The sequence below is a fragment of the Chrysochloris asiatica genome, unplaced genomic scaffold (genome assembly GCF_000296735.1).
Source record: "Chrysochloris asiatica unplaced genomic scaffold, ChrAsi1.0 scaffold00238, whole genome shotgun sequence".
Lineage (NCBI taxonomy): Eukaryota > Metazoa > Chordata > Mammalia > Afrosoricida > Chrysochloridae > Chrysochloris > Chrysochloris asiatica.
The window spans coordinates 1713434-1730460 of NW_006408756.1; the positions used below are offsets into that span (position 1 = coordinate 1713434).

The 17027-nt window shown below is 56.7% G+C and overlaps 1 protein-coding gene across 1 annotated transcript in view; it reads left to right on the plus strand.

Annotated features, from left to right (window-relative positions):
• The first annotated feature begins 3748 nt into the window (after window positions 1-3748).
• LAMA5 (laminin, alpha 5) overlaps window positions 3749-17027 on the plus strand; it is an 81853-nt gene continuing 68574 nt past the window's right edge. The window contains exons 1-2 of the mRNA XM_006873394.1: window positions 3749-4045; window positions 7358-7510. Coding sequence (XP_006873456.1) covers window positions 3749-4045; window positions 7358-7510 — 450 coding nt within the window. The remainder of the gene's footprint in view (window positions 4046-7357; window positions 7511-17027) is intronic.

Here is a 17027-nt window from a genome sequence, read left to right on the forward strand (position 1 = left end):
AGATCTGGGTTGGAAGAAGTGCAACCAGAGTGCTCCTTGGAGGCCAGGATGACCAAACTTCGTCTCTCATACTTCGGACATATTGTCAGAAGAGACCAGTAGCCGGAGAAGAATATCATGTTTGGTAAGGTGGAGGGTGAGAGAAGAAAAGCAAGACCCCAGCGAGATGGATTGGCAAAGTGGCAGCATCAATGGGCTCAAGCGTGGCAACAGTTGTGAGGTTGGCCCAGGACTGGGCAGTGTTTTGTTCTGTTGTGCACAGGATCACTATGAGTCAGTACCAACTCGATGGCACCTAATAACCCTGCAGAGCCCAGGACTATATAGTCAGCAGCTGGGCATGGGCAAAGAGGGAGCCTAGTAGAGGGGCGCTGGGCCAGGCAGCACATGGGTGGGCCAGACCTAAGACTGCTGGCCCAACAGAGCCTGGGGGGGGGGGGGCTTGTTTCAACCTGGGGCCCAGAGGAACAGAAGCCACCAGGGAGTGGGAAGGCACCCCTTTCCAGAGTCACCAGCAAAGGGCTGTGTCTGGACTCTCCTCACAGCATGAATTAATTCCCTTTCCCTCGAGGATAGAAGTCATTGTAGCTTTCATTGAGAGACAGGTGGCCCCCAGGAGGGACAAGGCACGTGCATGGTCCTGGGGAGGACCTCTTCCAGTCCTCAGCTCACCTATCCTTGCCCTTCGCCCACTCTATAGCTCCCCAATTAGTCCCCAGGCTCTGGGCAGCTCAGCTGAGGGTCACAGGAGGGCTCCTGACTGAGAGATAGCCCCAGAGACCAGGAAAGGTACCCATCTCCTGTCTCCCAGCTACGAACCCTTACAGTGCCCACTAGCTCACCGTGTCCTTGCTCTCAGGACTAAGCAGGACTGTGGCATTCCCTCTAGGCTGACAATGGCCTGCAGTGGTCAGCCTGGTGCCCACGCCTAGTGTCCACTCCCATCACTCTGGAAGGCCTCAGAGCAGTCCTAGAAGAGAAGCCCTGTTTGTGACATTCCAAAACACATCCCAGGTTTTCCCTGACCTTCTTCCTGCTGAGATCAGCACTGCAAGGGCTGAGCAGAGTCACTGGGGTCTCAGGAGCAGCCAGCAGCTCCTGGAGGGCTCCCCTTGTATGCAGCAGGCACTGGTCTTGATTGGAGATGCTCTGCGGTTTCTCTGGGTGGCAGGGAATGAGTGACCCTCAATTCAGGACAATCATAGGTACCCCATCTGTACCCGACTGGGAGTGTCCCACTGGTGTGTGTGTGTGTTGGTGAGTGTGTGAGGGGATGTTCTAGCATGGGCTCCCTGCACAGCTCCTCCGGAGACTCTGGTGCTCTTGGCTCAGGGTTGTTTCTGATGTGTGGCCAGGTGGGGCCAGCACACTGTGAGCTGCTGGAGGCTACATTCACCTGGCATAGGGCACAGAGCAGGGAGCATATCTGGGGGGTGGAGAGGGATAACTGCCAAGCCCCTCCCTGGGTCCCCAATAAAACCCAGGTTCCTGGTACCCTGGGGCCAGGGAGGTGGTGGCCCTCCAGTGGAGGGACAGCCAGACTGGCAGGAGGGGAGGGGGGCAGGTGGCCCCATACCCCTTTCCCATCCAGCTGACTCCACCGCCTCCTGTGGGCTGTCAGGATTACTCAAAAGGAGCCAGTGAGTGGGGGTAGATGTGTCCTGACTGGCCTGACCTTGCTGGCCTCAGTCTCCCCATTTGTAAATAGGGCTGTGCAGACAGGAAGGGGAATTCACTGGTTCACTTGTTTTCAGCATCATGAGCTGCTTGTGAGGGTCGGCACCCCCATCCACACTTCCTTTCCTCTGCCCTCTCCATCCCCCACCCTGCCAGTTGCTCCAGGGCAGCTGTCTGTGGGGAAGTGGGAGCCCAGATTACTAACCCCATTGACTCAGCATGGTTTCTGGAATCAGTGGGTGGCCCGCTGACCGCTAGGAGACTTAGCCCCCAATCCCTGCCCACAGAGTCCAGCAGTGATGCAGAGACACAGCTAGACCTTAGGACGAGTTCCCAGGCCCTGGGCTGCCAGGGCCAGAGGGGAAGGTCTCAATGAGAAGGACCGCTGGGTGCAGGAAGGATGGGACAAGCCCATCTGGGAACCCCACTGGCAAGGCAGGAAGGCAGCTTGGTCCTCTGTCCTCCAACAGGGTAATAAATCAGTTTGGGCTGGCCAGTGTGCATCAGCCTCAGGATTCCTTCATGGGGCCCGCCCCCTCCAGCACCCCTCCCCCCACTGGAGCGTCTCCAGATGAAGGAGCTGCCTCCTCCCCTCCCCTAGGTGGGAGAAGGAAAGTGAAGTTTCCGAAGCTTGGAAGAGGGAAGTGTTACCCCACAGCCCCTGGGGATTTGGGATTTGTGGAGTCCCCGAGGGCCAGAAAGATTTGGATGGTAGGACGGCTTTCTGGGAACAGCTACAAGGCATCCCACACACTCCCGTGGCACCCCGTGACCTTCAGGGGCAGGGTGATGTCAGCCCCAAGACTCATGTGGGACTGTGGCCCTGCTGGCCTGGAGGGCTAGGCTCTGAGAGACTGAGGACGAGCTGCCAGCCCAGCAGCTGCTGCCACCTCCCCCTTCCTGGGCTTCCCTCGAGGCCACTCTGGCCCCAAAGCCAGAAGGGGAGGGGACCCAGCAGCTACAGCCACCCAAACACAGAAACAGCTGGGCCCCAGCCCGAGCTTGGCCCTGTCTTCTAGCCCTGCTGGGTCCCAGACTAGGAGAGGGAGGGATTCAGGGCCTAGCCAGGTGGCACTTGGTGTGAGTCTAGAGCAGCCCAGGAAGGTTCTCCCAGGTACACAGCAGGCACTCGAAGGACCACTTCTCCTAAGGAGCGAGTCTCACCCACGCACACAATGCCGTGAGCACGGTTCTAAACTGCAGAGAGGGTTTCTAATTTGAGAAGGTAGCCCAGCTCAACTATGAAAGGAGAACCCTATTAGGTCGTTTCTGAGAGAGCTGCCCAGGATGACAGGGGAGCAGGGGTGGTCCCTGTAAGGGTCTAGTAGGTCAGGGACCCTCCCATGAGCCCCCCTCAAAAAAGACCATTCCCAGCTGGCAGAGTGCCTTTCAGGAGGATTAAGGTGATGACGCCATGTGAAGAGACAATTGTAGTGGGGAGGGAGACGAACCAAAATCGGACCTATTGTGACAGGCACGGAGACACCCCCAAATCCCGGGAACCCAAGCGTCCAGCTGTGCAGTGGTCACTAGAGAGCTGATTCCGTTTCGCAAACTAACGATCCGGGTTGCTGGGGCAGATGCCCAGCTGGACGCGGACGAGCGCTCTGGACCCGGCCCAGCCCCCAGGCCGCCGGGGGCGCTCGCTCGGCTGCCTGGAGGTGTTCGAAGTTGGGGAAACAAAGAGCGAGGCCGCTGGCCTGGGAACAGCGGGCCGGCCAGCCGAGGTCATGGACGATGAGGGTCGGGGGACGCTGAGGGCCGGGGTCGTCCAGCGGCAACGCAGCCCTCCCTGACCTGAACCACCACCGGTGGAGGCGCGGGGGTGCCGGGTTCCCACGGGCTGGCCCGAGGCCAGCAGGTGTCCCCTCCGGACGGCCGGCAGGACCCGGGGGCCGAAGGGTTAAGCCGGCCCGCCCCTCCCCCGCTCCGACCCTCCCCGGGGCGCTGGGAGCCGGGCGGGCCGGGGCGGGGCCTGGCGTCTGCGGGCGGGGCCGAGCCGGGTCGGGCAGCCTCGGAGCTCTAGAGCGGCTGGGCCACTGCGGCGCGGAGCCGGTCCCGAGTCGGGAAGATGGCGAGGCAGCGCGCGCCTCTCTGCGTTGGGGGCGCCCCCTCGGGCCGCTCCCGGGGTCCCGCGTCGCTGCTGCTGGTCGGCCTAACCTTGCTGGGTTCGGCTTGGGCCACGGAGCCTGGGGGCTTCAGCCTTCACCCACCCTACTTCAACCTGGCCGAGAGCTCCCGCATCTCGGCGTCCGCGACCTGCGGCGAGGAGGACCCCGCACGCGGCGCTCCGCGCCCCACGGAAGACCTCTACTGCAAACTGGTGGGAGGTCCAGTGGCCGGCGGGGACCCCAACCAAACCATCCAGGTGAGTCAGAACCGCCCAGGCGTGGGGAGCACCGTCCGGAAATCTGCCCCACCACGGGGGCACATAGGACCCCGGAACTCCAGCTAGACGTCCAGGGAATGCCTGGGCGGGGCAGGGTCCAGGTACCAACCCGAGTCCCCACGTTCTGTCCGACTCTCCGGTTTCGCATTTTGAAGAACGGATCGAAACCCTAGGACGGCTTGGCCGGACAACTGCGCGCCATTCTGAAAAGACGGAACGCAGTGTCCCCGGTGCGGACCCGGGTGGGAACCCCGGGCGAATTCCGTGGCGGTGAGGGGGCTGGAGGGGGCCCGGACGCCTAGTCCCCAGCGGCCCCCGGTCCTAAGATCGAGGGGAGGGCGGGACTTGGCCTCCGCCGCAGGCTGTTTATGGGGAGGAGGCTGGCGGACTCGCTTTCCCCGGGGCAGGCTGGAACCTGCTGGCGTTGGGATGGGGATAGGAATGGGGTTGCGGGGTGGGCAGAGGAGGGGAGGCCACCGCCTGCTCCTCCCTATTCAGGACACGGGAAACTCAAAGCCTGAAGTCAAGGGTTGAAACCGGGGTTTTCACGGGTGGTCTAGGAACTTGATGGGACACCCCCCTACACACACACACACACACACACACATACATCAGGTGGGGGGTGGGGCTATTTCTGGACGCCGAAGTGGTGGGTTCTAGGGTTACTGGGCCTTTTCTCTCCCTCGGGAGGTTTTAAATTCTGAAGGCCCTCTTGAGACATGGGGGTGGTGGGCCTGTAAGTGGGGAACCGGGCGGTCAGGGGGTAGACCAATGGCCAGGCACTTAGTGCTGGGGTCCAGCAAAGGCACCTTCGGTCAGCCTTCGTGTGGGGGACCAGAGTGTGCTCCAGGGCGGGCCCCAGATCCTGCCACTGGCCCGTTCCCACCCCTCCCCCACCTTTGGAAAAGTGGGACCATAGGAGTCCGTTGTAACCTGAGCCCCTCCTCCTGGGGCCTGGGCTCCACCTCCCAGGAAGGAGTGGGGGTGGGGATGAAAGTGGGTAAAGAGCCCAGAGGCTAGGGGATGAATGAAGGCTCCAGAGTTGGGCCCCATTGCTGTCTGCCGGGTGTGGTGGAAAGAACACCTGTCCAGACACAGCCATGTGACCTTGGGTGGGTCACTGAGGTTGTCGCTCCCCTTTGTCTTCTCTGGGGTAGGGAGGATTGGAGCAGTGCTGACCGCTCTGCCTGTCAGTCAGTGCCCTCGGGCCTCCTCTGAAGCTGCCAGGGAGGCGGCTGCTTTTTGCTGTTCCTAGGGCTGCATCTCCCAAGAAAGCAGCATGATCCCCGGGCCCGCCTTCAGGAGAGGGGGTGATGTGGGGCCAGGGCACCCCAGGAGGGCCTGGTATGATGGGCAGAAGCTGGGTCTGGGCAAGCCAACACGTGGAAACCCCAGGTGGGTAGTGAGTGGAGGGCTTCCAGGCTGCCCAGGGGCCCTGCAAGGAAGTTGGGGGCTCTGCCACCGGTTTGCTGCCTAGTGACTCATTGGAGGGAAGTCCTTATCAGCTCCTCACTGTTTCCTTGCTAGTCCTGGCAGGACCCTCTGCAGAGGAGGAGTGTGTGTGTGTGGGGGTGCTCAGGCAGCAAAGCCGGCAGAGGAAGGGGTGCAACTGTGCCTTCCCTGTCCAGCTTGGGGCCATTGGGGACTCCAACTGCCTCTCCCTAGTGGCGCTCTCTGGAGACTCTGGCCACTGAGGCGGACGACCCTCAGCCCTTAACCCAGCTTTCCCACCTCCCCCAAAGGTCCTTCCCACCCCACCCAGGAGGCTGTGCCTACACTCACCTTCTCCAGGAAGCCTCCCAGGCTCCCACCTAAGCTGTCCTGTCTACTTATGCAGTACCACCTCTCTGCTGTCCTCCAGTTTTCTAGCTGGATCCTACAAAGCCTCCATGTGGCAACTCTAGCCCCGTGGGCATGGAGACCTAGCTGAGAACCCCGCAGCCATGGTCCCTCACTGCCCACCTCCCTGTCAAGAGTACCCAGGTCCCCAGGAACCTTCCAGGTCTTGATTCAGACAATGGAATATGTCAGACAGGTGATGGATTAGTGAGGAGGGTCAGGTTCAGCATTGTGGGTGGTCTGCAGAAGGGAGTGTCATCTGGGACCTGAAGAGTGGATGATGTTCAACCAGTGCAAAGGCAGCATGGGGCTCTGAGGGCACCCTCACATGCTGGGGCTGACTGGCCTGGGGGCAGTAAGGGCACACCATACATATGGGGGGCTTGGGGGTTCCTGTGGCCACTGGGCCCTGGGACAGGAGAGCTCCCACGATCCTACCTCCTGGTTTTAGAACGAGGTCTGGCCCCTCGGGAGCCTGGACAGCTAGGTTGCCGCCTTTCCCAGCCAGGCCTCTCTGGGCTTTAATCAATGCCAAGTCTGAACATTGCCTTTGTATGCGGGTTTGGCTGCTCTGGAGGACTGGGCAGGCCTCCACTCGCAGGCAACAGGCCCTCCCTGGCGAGCGGCCTCCTCCCTATGACCCCCCCCTCACAGGTCCGCTGGGTGCCTCCTCTGAGCAGAGCAGGACAGGCCCCAGCAGGTGGCTGGATGAGGACGGAAACAGCTGCTGGGTCCGAGTGTGTTCCATGCAGTTTGTACGGTGACTCTGGGCAGGTGGCAGTGTTGTCCCCACTCTGCAGATACAGATACTGAGGTCCTGCTGTCGCCGTGTCTTGGCCCCATCCCAGGGCTTGGAAGTGGCAGAGCCAGCAAACCTGACACTGCCCTGCCAGCTGCCCCACGCCTCCGCTTGGGCCCATTTCCACAGGCTGCCGGAATGGCTAATTCTGTCTCTTGGAGACCCTAATCCCAGTGGCTCAGGGGCTATGGGTAGGCAGGTGGAGGTAACCTGGTTCCCTGTGTGATCTCCAGCCTTGAATAGCTACCATGGAAGGGAGACCTAGTTCCCCTGCCTGAACCCTTCAGAGTTTTGGAAAGCCTTTGGAGTTTCATTTGTGTGGACGGGCGTGAACTACCCTCCCTTTGCCCCCAACTCAGCCATATTTGCTCTTGGTCCCCACACCCCTACCTCACCAGCCTTGCCTGAGCACGGCCTGCACCTGAGGACCCTCATCTCACCCCACAGTGTCCCCGTTCACAGTGGGCACCCTCATGGGTGCACCATACCTTCTCCATCACAATAGCCACAGCCTGAGGTGAGGTTGTTGGTGGTGCTCAGTATAGGCAGGTCAGGCAAGCTGTGTATGAGGCCTCGAAGGGTGACCTTCATGCATCAGGAAGGTGACGATCCCCAAACATCTTATTTGTCCACCTGATCTCCTGTCCCCACAGGGCCAGTACTGTGACATCTGTTCAGCCGCCAACAGCAACAAAGCCCACCCTGTGAGTAACGCTGTTGACGGTACGGAACGCTGGTGGCAGAGCCCCCCATTGTCCCGTGGCCTGGGCTACAACGAGGTCAACATCACTCTGGATCTGGGCCAGGTAGGGTCCCCACTGCCCACTGCAGCTCCCACTCTGTCTGTGGCTGGGCCGCCTCTCCCTGGGGCAGTTGGGAGGCTGGGCAGAGACAGACCTGCAGAGCAGGCCAGAAACCAACAGGCAAGCAGGTCCTGGTTGGTTCTTCCCCCATCCCTGGGCACAGGGAAAGAGACTGCTCTGCCAGGGGTCTCGTGGAGTGGTGCTGAGGGTGCCCGTGGGACAGAGATGCAAATGCTAGTGCCCGAGTACCGCCAACCCTGGTGTTTACTCTAAGGAATTCCTCAGCGGGAGCCAGCAGGCCAGGGAGGGGCTGCGGAATGTAGGAAGTCACAGAAGGTGGACATTCCTGGGATACCTGGGCAGGGACTGTGGCCACACAGCAGCTTAGTGGCCAGGGCCTTGGTGTGTGCGGAGTGCTCCCACGTCTTCTAGACCCCTTGTGCTGGTGGGAGGGTGGGGCTAGGCGCCTCCCAAGGATCAGCCGGAGCTACCCCCATCCCCAATCTGACTGAGAAATCTGCCTGGCTTCACTCCTGGTCTGAGTTAGGTGCAGGCTGTGTTACCCTGTGTGACGTTGGTGTCAACACCTGTTAAATTGTCCAGCAGTCCCATTGGGAAGGATGCTTGACTTGGAACACAGAGAATGCAGCCCTGCCTATTGGGTGGTCTGGGATGGATCTCTGCTTTTTGGTGACCATCCGAGTTCTCCAAGGTGAGGGAAGAGGTGGTGACCGTCTCCCATGAGTCTCGGGGCTGTACGCGCAGAGGCTTGTAGAGCTGGCTCTGTTGGCCATCTGGGCTTTCTGGGGCCAAGAAGCCACACCTAAGGCTAATCCAGCAGGTGGACGGTAAGGAGAGTTAACTCAAATCCCAGCAAGTGCTTGGGATTTTCAGGAGGACGTGGGCTCACTGAGATGCCTCCCAGAGCGGCACCCTGAGTGTCAGGAGTGGGGGTGACCTACTGGCTCGGCATGTCCACCGGGCCCAACTCTTCATGGGGCTTGACCTTCACTGGGCTTGGCATGCAGAGACTCCACATAGCCACGACGCACTGTGGGGGCCTGTGTGTCTGTCCCTCTCTCGCACAAGGGAACTTGTGCTGAGTTGTGGGTTCTTCCTGCCCCTCCTCCTCCAAGGACAGGCCTGGCTGAGCTGGGAGAGGGCCCCAGCTCTGTGCACAATGACCTGTCTCCATGACAACCCTGGGTGGCTGAAGAGCAGGTGGGCACAGTGCCCAATGTGCAGTGGGTGAGGCCTTGAGAACTGAGACTCTGCCCCTGCAGACTGATGGCACCTTTCTGAGTCTTGATCTTCACATCTGGAAGATGGGCCGGTGACCTCTGGGCCTTGAGCAAATTGTGGACTGTCATGGTTTATAGACTGTTTCAGGGTCAGTGGAGTGTTTGCCAAGTAAACACCCTTTCCAATCCTCAGCTTCTCCAACTGTAAAGGGACACAAAGGGGAGAGGAGCCCTTTCTAGCTCTGTCTGGGAAGAGACCCACTGTCCATCCACTCTTGCATCCATCTACCCATGCATCCATGCATCCATCCATCCATCCACCCATCCACCCATCCATCCATCTGTCCGTCCATCCATCCACCCATCCATCCATCTGTCCGTCCATCCATCCACCCATTCATCCATCCGTCCATCCATCCATCTGTTCACCCACCTATCCATGTACTCAACTACCCATCCACCTGTCCTGTCATCCATCCATCCACCCATCCATCCACTCATGTCTCTGCTTGCTTATCCATCCACCTAACCAACCATCCACCTACCCATCTACCCACTTACCCAATCAGATACCCATTCATCCATCCACTCATTTACCCACCCAACAATCTGTGCTCCCAACTATCTATCATTTATCCATGCATTCAACTCACCAGCTGCTCCTCGGAAACCCTGTACATTGTGAGTCTGAACCGACTCGACGGTACTTAGCTCAGCCCCTTTAGGACCCGCACCTAGGGCAGAAAGAGAGCATAAATGAAGGCTAGCCGGGAAGGAGATCTCTCAAGCTGGAGGGCTCCAGGGAAATTTTTGGAGGACTGGACTGAGCCTTGCCCAGCTGGCCCTCCTGGTGACCCTGAGATCTGAGTCCGCAGGGCAGTACTTTCTGAGCAGACTCCTGTTACAGATGAGGAGGCTGAGGTCTGAGAGAGTCCAGCCACAGAGACCAGAGCCCGACCCTCTGCCCAGGTCCTCCTGCTTTGGGGTGGGAACGGGACTTCCACAGGGAATCCACACTGGTAACGGGGTCTGGGCTTTCCCCTGGCTGACCGCCAGCAGTCTTTGTTCTGGGCTCTGGAGCGGATACTCTGGGAAGCAGAGGGCAGGATGGGCAGTTGGCACTGGGCACCAGGAGGTCTCCCTGCTCTTTTGAGACAGGGCAGGTGCTCATGCCCTAGTGTGTGGGCCCAGGAGCTAGCAGGGGCATGTCCCTGGGAATTCATGGCGCAGCTGCTTGGGGAGTCTTTAAGGGGGCCTCAGCCATGAGCCTGCTCCTTCTCTCTGCAGGCAGATTGAGCCACCTCCATCTGACCTTCTCTCTTTTGATTGCAGGGGTGGGGGGGGTTGGGCCGTCTTCCTCCCCAGTTAGCAGGTGGAGAAACTGAGACTCCAGGAAGGGTTTGGAGGGGCCCTAGACCTCTGCTCTTGTCCCAGCTCACTAGGAGGAAACCACAGCGGTACCCACCCCCACCCCCACCCAGAGCCTGAATCTCAGCCTCCTCCCTGTGAAGGGGCCATACAGTTACTGAGGGTGAGGGGGTGGACGCCATGCAGGCCAGATCTCGAAATCTGGGAAAACTGGTTGGGTTGGCTGGGCCCCAGCCTTGGGGACAAATTGGTGACTAGTGATACCTAGAGCTATGCTTTCCCAAGTCTCAGCAGTGGCCTTGCCCAGGGCTCCTCAGTCTGAAGGGTTCTTGTTTATCTCTTTGTCTACTCTGGAAACTTCCTGAAGCCCAGGGGTCTGCTTGGTAGTCTCAAGCCCCCTTCCCAGAGGCCACCCCAGATCAGAGGAGGGACTTTACCAACTAGTCCCCCTCTCTTCTCCTCTACCTGCCTGGGCTCCACCCATACACCCAGAGCCGCCCCGGAGGAGTGCTGGCGCCTCCACCTTGTTCTCAGGCCCGGAGTTAGAGGGGACAGCTTGGGGGTGGTGCTGGGGACACTTTGGGTGTAGGCTGAGTGGTTGCATGCATGGTCAGAAATGCCACCCCTAAGAGACAGAGGAGCCCAATGGGTGGGGGTCCTGTCCTCATTGATGGTAGGGGGAGGGGCTGTGAAACCCTAGAAAAGTCCAGAGCACTGAGGTGTCCTTCTGGACACATGGGAAAACTGAGGTTCTAGCTTCAAGGAGGGTGGGTCACAGTGAGTGCTTGCAGTCCTGCGCTTGTCTGGGGTGGCGCTGCATCAGCAGTGCCTGGCAGATTTGACGAGAGACCTCAGACACCCCAGAACACACGGGCTATTGGGGCAGTCTGAGCCTACCTGGGTGGCAGCCTCAGGCCTTTGGTGTCCGAGCCGGCTGGCCCTCTGCCATGTGGCCAGTGCCTCGGGAGTCATCCAGGCGTCCGAGGGCAGTCACAGGAAGTGTGGCCGAGGGAGGATCTGATTACAGAACAGTGCTGAGACAGGTGCAGGGGCTGGGCCGGATGTGGCACCCACCGGGCTCCTGTAGGGCATTTTGGGGCCTGGACAGAGCCTTAGCTGACCTCACACAGGAACCAGTGAGACTGTCCGTCTACTAGTTTTTGTCTCAGAGTCAGCAGGGCCGGGATCCCACCCTCACCCAGCACGCTGGTCTGTGGGCTCATTTTCTGAGCAATGCCCCCACCACCTCATGTGGCCCCCCAAGACTTCCTGTTTTTAAACAAATCACACTGGCCTTCCACAAGTACCTGCTTGGTGGAGACTAAACTGTTTGGGTTTTGTTGGGACCACGGGGTGCCCTTGGATAAACTGTACTTCCTGTGGCCCAAACTGACCATCTGGGCCTGTCCTGGGTCTAGTTGCAGGGAGGAGGGAACCCTGCCTGGACTGTGCCTTCAGAGTCCTCCCTCTAAGGCAGGGGCTAGAGACAGCTGCGGGCACGGTTTGGGAAACTGGATCTCCTACCTCTGCACCAGGAGGTGCTAGGGACCCTCAGGACACTTGTGCAGCTGAGACCCTTGTCCTCTCTGGCTGCGAGCACCTAGATGCCTGTTGGGGGTTCTTCCACACCTGCCCACTCCCTGCAAGTTACTGTGGCCCAGGCCCCCACGCAGCAGGACTGGGACTACCCGAGACCTCTGTCTACTTCCCTGTTTTCTTTTTCTACTGGCAGTGGCTTGTCTGTGCACGCACCTGGCTTTTTCCACTCCACTGTCTGCCCTGGTACTGACTGGCCCGTGTGGGCCTGGCTTGTTCGGGTGGCACCATCCCAACGTGCAGATGGCTCATTTACCCACTGAGGGCTGTGATGTGCACAAGGCTTCCTGATATACTCTGTGGGGTGTGTGGGGGCCCAGCATTTGGGCTGCAGGGAGTGGTTAGGGAGCTGGCCGGACGCTTGAGTCTAGGAGGGACTTCCTGCTTCCAGCTAGCCACCGCCTAAGACCCCAGCCAGTCCCCGAGAATTGGCTTCAGACCCATCTTCCTGAAGGGCCAGAGCTGAGTCACAAACTACCAATGACTCACACCAGCTGGGGGCTGGACTGCAGGGTCTCAAGGCCCCCCAACCCTCTGGACAGGTGACTCCTAAGCCTGGCCTTGGTCTTCCAGACCCAGACCAGCCAGGACAGAACTGTGGCTGAGCCCCATGCCCCTCACTAGGGACACTGGCCCCAGGCCTTGCCTTGGAGTCCCTGTCCCTCGGAACAGCTGCTGGACCAGCCTCATCCCCATCTCCCTGAGGCTACAGAGGCCTCTGTGGAAGTAAAGAGCCCAGTCTTCTCACCAGCTCTTGCCTGTTGTCCAGAGTCAGTGCTGTACCCTCCCGCCCACCTCCTGCCCTTTGGAACCTCCCCCTGCCCCCACCCCCCGGGTGCCCTCTGCTCTCCTCCAGGGACTGTACGCTCCTCCTTCTGGGCCTCCTGATGGCCCAGCAGCCCCCACCCTGTCCTCTGTCTTTCTGTCCTGTTCCCTCTGCCTGGTGCCCAGGAGGGGAGTTACCACCCCAGGGCCACTTGACCAGTGCAGTCTGGGCTTACCCTGGCCCAGTGGGTTGTGGTCATCAGGGCAGAACCTTCGCCGGGCGGGCAGGCAGGGGGCTGGGGGGCACGGCAGTCAGAGGCTGGGCTGACTGCCGTCCTGGAGTCATGCCTAACCCTAAAATAGCTGATTTTTAAAAATAACCCGGCTAGCTTTTGTTTGGCTTTTGCTTTAAAAGACATTTTTTTCCTTCTGCACAGAGCTATGCAACATCAGAAAGGGCAGCTCTGTGGGCAGGCGGCCAAGTGGACAGGCGGGGGAGGCCACTGGGTCTGAACTGCTCCGTGGCCATGCTAAGGGCAGCAGGCGGACTGAAGGAGCTGGGGACACAGGCCTGGGGCATCCTCAGAAGAGAGGAGAGCTGCCCTGCGTCCTGCCACATGGGTCTCCTCTGACCAAGAGGCGGGGAACCTTTAGTGCATTCCCGTGTGCCAGTGTGGGAGAGACTTTCCATTCCGCCCTGTCCTCCCCGATCCTGGCCTTTCCGTTAGTGTTGGTGCGCTCAGCTGGGGACATGCAAGCTGGGCAGCACTCTGGGAAAGGTGTGGGTGGGTCCCCGGACCTTCCTCACACAGACCCCACCCACCTGATGTACCAGCTCCCTGGGGATCTGTGGGCTCAGCGTTGGGAGCACAGGCTGAGGTCAGGGACCAGGCCAGTGTAGGGTCCCATCCCTACACCCCCACCCCCTAGGGCCAGCAGCCCTCCTTAATCTGACAGGCCAGTTGCTCCCTGCTCCTACTCCCACTCCCAGGGAGTAGGGTAGATGGTTTCAGGGGTCTGGGGACCCTCCCTAGGGCCTAGAGGGTTGGGGGGACCTGAGGGGCCCACTCTGCCCTGTGGTGCTGCAGGTTTGGGCTGAGTCTGGTAGAGCGACGCCTGGTGGTCGGCGCAGTGCTGTTGCTGAGAGACACACTCCAGGGTGAGGCTCCAGAAAGGGCGCTGCTCCCTGGGCTGGAGCAGATCAGGGCCTCCAATGGTGAGGCAGGTTCTAGACCCTTTGTCTAGGTGTCAATTCCCCCCTCCCCCAAGCACCTGGCCCCTAGGCAGTCACTGGTGCCCTCACAGCCTCCATGGAACTCAGACACAAGCTGCTTATGAAGCCTACACACACACACACACACCCCAACCCTCTCCTTTGTCCACCCATCACTCTGACTTCTGCCTCCAACTCCTCTGGGCCTGTTCCCCAGAAAGGAACAGCTCCCTGGTTGCGGGGCCCCTACATACTGCCCTGTCCCTGTGGTCTCCAGTCGGTGGAAGAAGGGGTGAGTTGGCTCTAGAACCACTAGTGGGAACTTCACGTCAGATGTTCCAGATGTGGTTGTTGTTGTTGCTCCTGTCAGATGCCATGGAGTCGGTTCCGACTCATAGCAACCCCATGTACAACAGAACAACACACGGCCCGGTTCTGCAGCATCCTCACAGCTGTAATTTTGTCTAAGCCCACTGCTGCTGCCACTGTATCACTCCATCTCGTTGGGGATCTGCCTCTTTTCCCCTGACCCTCCAATTTATCAAGCATGATGTCCTTCTCCAAGGATTGGTCCCTCCTGATAAAATGTACGAAGTATGGGAGACGAAGTCTTGCCATATTGACTTCTAAGAAGTATCCTAGCTGTACTTCTTCCAACACAGATTTATTTGTTCTTTTGACAGCCCCTGTTACGTTCACTATTCTTCGCCAACACCATAATTCAAATGTGTCGGTTGTTCTCTGGTCTTCCTTGTTCATTGTCCAGCTTTCATGTGCATATGAGACTATTTTAAAATACCGTGGCTTGTGTCAGGTATACCTACTAGTCCTCAAAGTTGACATCTTTGCTCTTTAACACTTTAAAGAGGTCTTTTGCAGCAGATTTGCCCAATACATCTTTTTTTTTTTTTTCTTAAATGATTTATTGTGAATTATGTGACAGTTTACATGGGAGAACATTAGTTTTACATTCATTCTAGTATATCGTCTCATTGCCATGGTTACAATCCCCTCCATGCAGTCCTTCCCCCGTGCCCCCCAGGTCTTCAGCACACAGTCGCTCTCCCTCTCTGGGTCTAAAGTCCCCAGCTGCTCCATCTCTCCATGTCATCATCTCTGCCTCCATTTCAGGCATCACTGCTTCTCTGGGTAGGGTCCTGCTCTCTGCTCTTCTCCCTTGAAGGTCCTAGGGACCTCCGCTCCTAGACTGAAGAGTTAATCACTCCCCTCCTTGCTATAAAATGTCTACCCTTACATTTCCAACCCTCACAGTCAGTCCTGATAACAATTACTCACTATTGTATCACAAGAGACCCGTCTGCATTTCGTTGCATCAGCCTGCCCAATACATCTTGTAAGTTCTTTGCTGCTTCCATGAACATAGATGGTGGATCCAAGTTAAAGAAAATCGTTGACAACTCTAGTCTTTTCTCCATTGATCACGATGTTGGTTATTGGTGCAGTTGTGAGGATTTTTGTTTTCTTTACATTGAGTTGTGCTCTACAATGTACGGTCATTATACACTAGCAGTGTAGTGGGTTACGACTTGTGCTGCTAACTGAAAAGTTAGCAGCTTGAATCTACCAGCTGCTCCATGTGAAAGATGAGGTCTTCTGTTCCCACAGAGATTTACGACCTCGGAAATCCCATACAGGGCCACTATGACCACCATCCCCACCCATACTGAAAGGTGTAGTCTTTGATTTTCATCAGGAAGTGCTTCAAGTCCTCTTCATTTCCAGTAAGCACAGATGTATCATCTTCATATCACATGTTATAATTGAGCCTTCCTCCAATCCTGATGCTGAGTTCTTCTTCATATAGCCTAGCTTCTCAGATGATTTGCTCAGTTTACAGATGGAATAGGTACGGTGAAAGATGGAACCATGACCCAAATCTTTCCTGATTTTAAACCATGTAGTATCCACCACTCATCTGTCGGTTTGTCGTGAGTGATGGTTTTCATGTTGCTATGATTCTGGAATCTATGCCACCGGTATTTCAAATACCAGCAGGGTCACCCATGGTGGACAAGTTTCAGGTGAGCTTCCAGACGAAGACAGACTAGGAAAAAGGAGAGAATACTTCCAAATATTTAATCACTGAGAATCTTATGGATAGCAGTGGAACACCCAGATAGCACCAGTATATTGACTACTGGAACATGATGAAAAGCACCAGAATATTGTCAGAGAGAGTGCTGGGAGAGGAGCCTCTCAGGTTAGAAGGCATTCAAAATGCAATGGGGTCAAGAGCTGCCTTCTCAAAGTAGAGCTGACTGCGATGACGCAGATGAAGTAAATAAGCCTTCAGGATCTTCATTTGCTGATGGCGCACAATTTAAAATGAAGAGAAACAGCTTTAAACATCCATTAATAAATCAGAATATGGAATGTAAAAGTATGAATATAGGAAAATTGGATATTGTGAAAAATGAAATGGAATGCATAAATATCAATATCCTGGACACTAGTGAGCTGAAACGGACTGGTATTGGCCTTTTAGAATCTGACAATCACATGGTTTACTATGCCAGGAATGACAAATTGAAGCAGATTGGCATCGCATTCACCATCAAAAAAGAACATATCAAGGTCTGTCTCGAAGTACAACGCTGTCTGTGATAGGATAATAGCCATGTGTCTACAAAGAAGACCAGTTAATACCACTTTTATTCAAATTTATGCACCAACCACTACAGCCAGTGATGATAAAATTAAAGACCTCTACCAGCTTCTTCCATCTGAAATTGATCAAGCATGCAATCAAGATCATTACAGGTGATTGGGATGCAAATGTTGGAAACAAAGAGGAAGAATCAGTATTTGGAAAAGATGGCGTTGGTGGTAGAAATGATGCTGGAGCTTGCATGACAGAATTTTGAAAGACCAGTGACTTCTTCATCGCAAATACCTTTTTTAAAACAACATTTAAAGACAACTATACACATGGACCTCAAAATCATATTGACTACATGTGTGGAAAGAGACGGTGGGAAAGCTCCATATCATCTACCAAAACAAGGCCAGGGGTAGACTGTGGAAAAGACCATCAATTGCTCATATGCAAGTTAAGGTTGAAGCTGAAGAAAATAAAAACAAGTCCACAGAGCCAAAATATGATCTTGAATATATCCTACCTGAATTTAGAGATCATTGGAAGAATAGATTTGATGTATTAGATGCAGACTAAAGACCAGAAGAGTTGTGGGATGACATCAAGAACACCATACAGAAAGAAAGCAAAAGGTTATTAAGACAAGAAAGAAGGAAAAGACAAAAATGCATGTCAGAAGAGACTCTGAAACTTGCTCTCCAGCATAGAGATGTTAAAGCA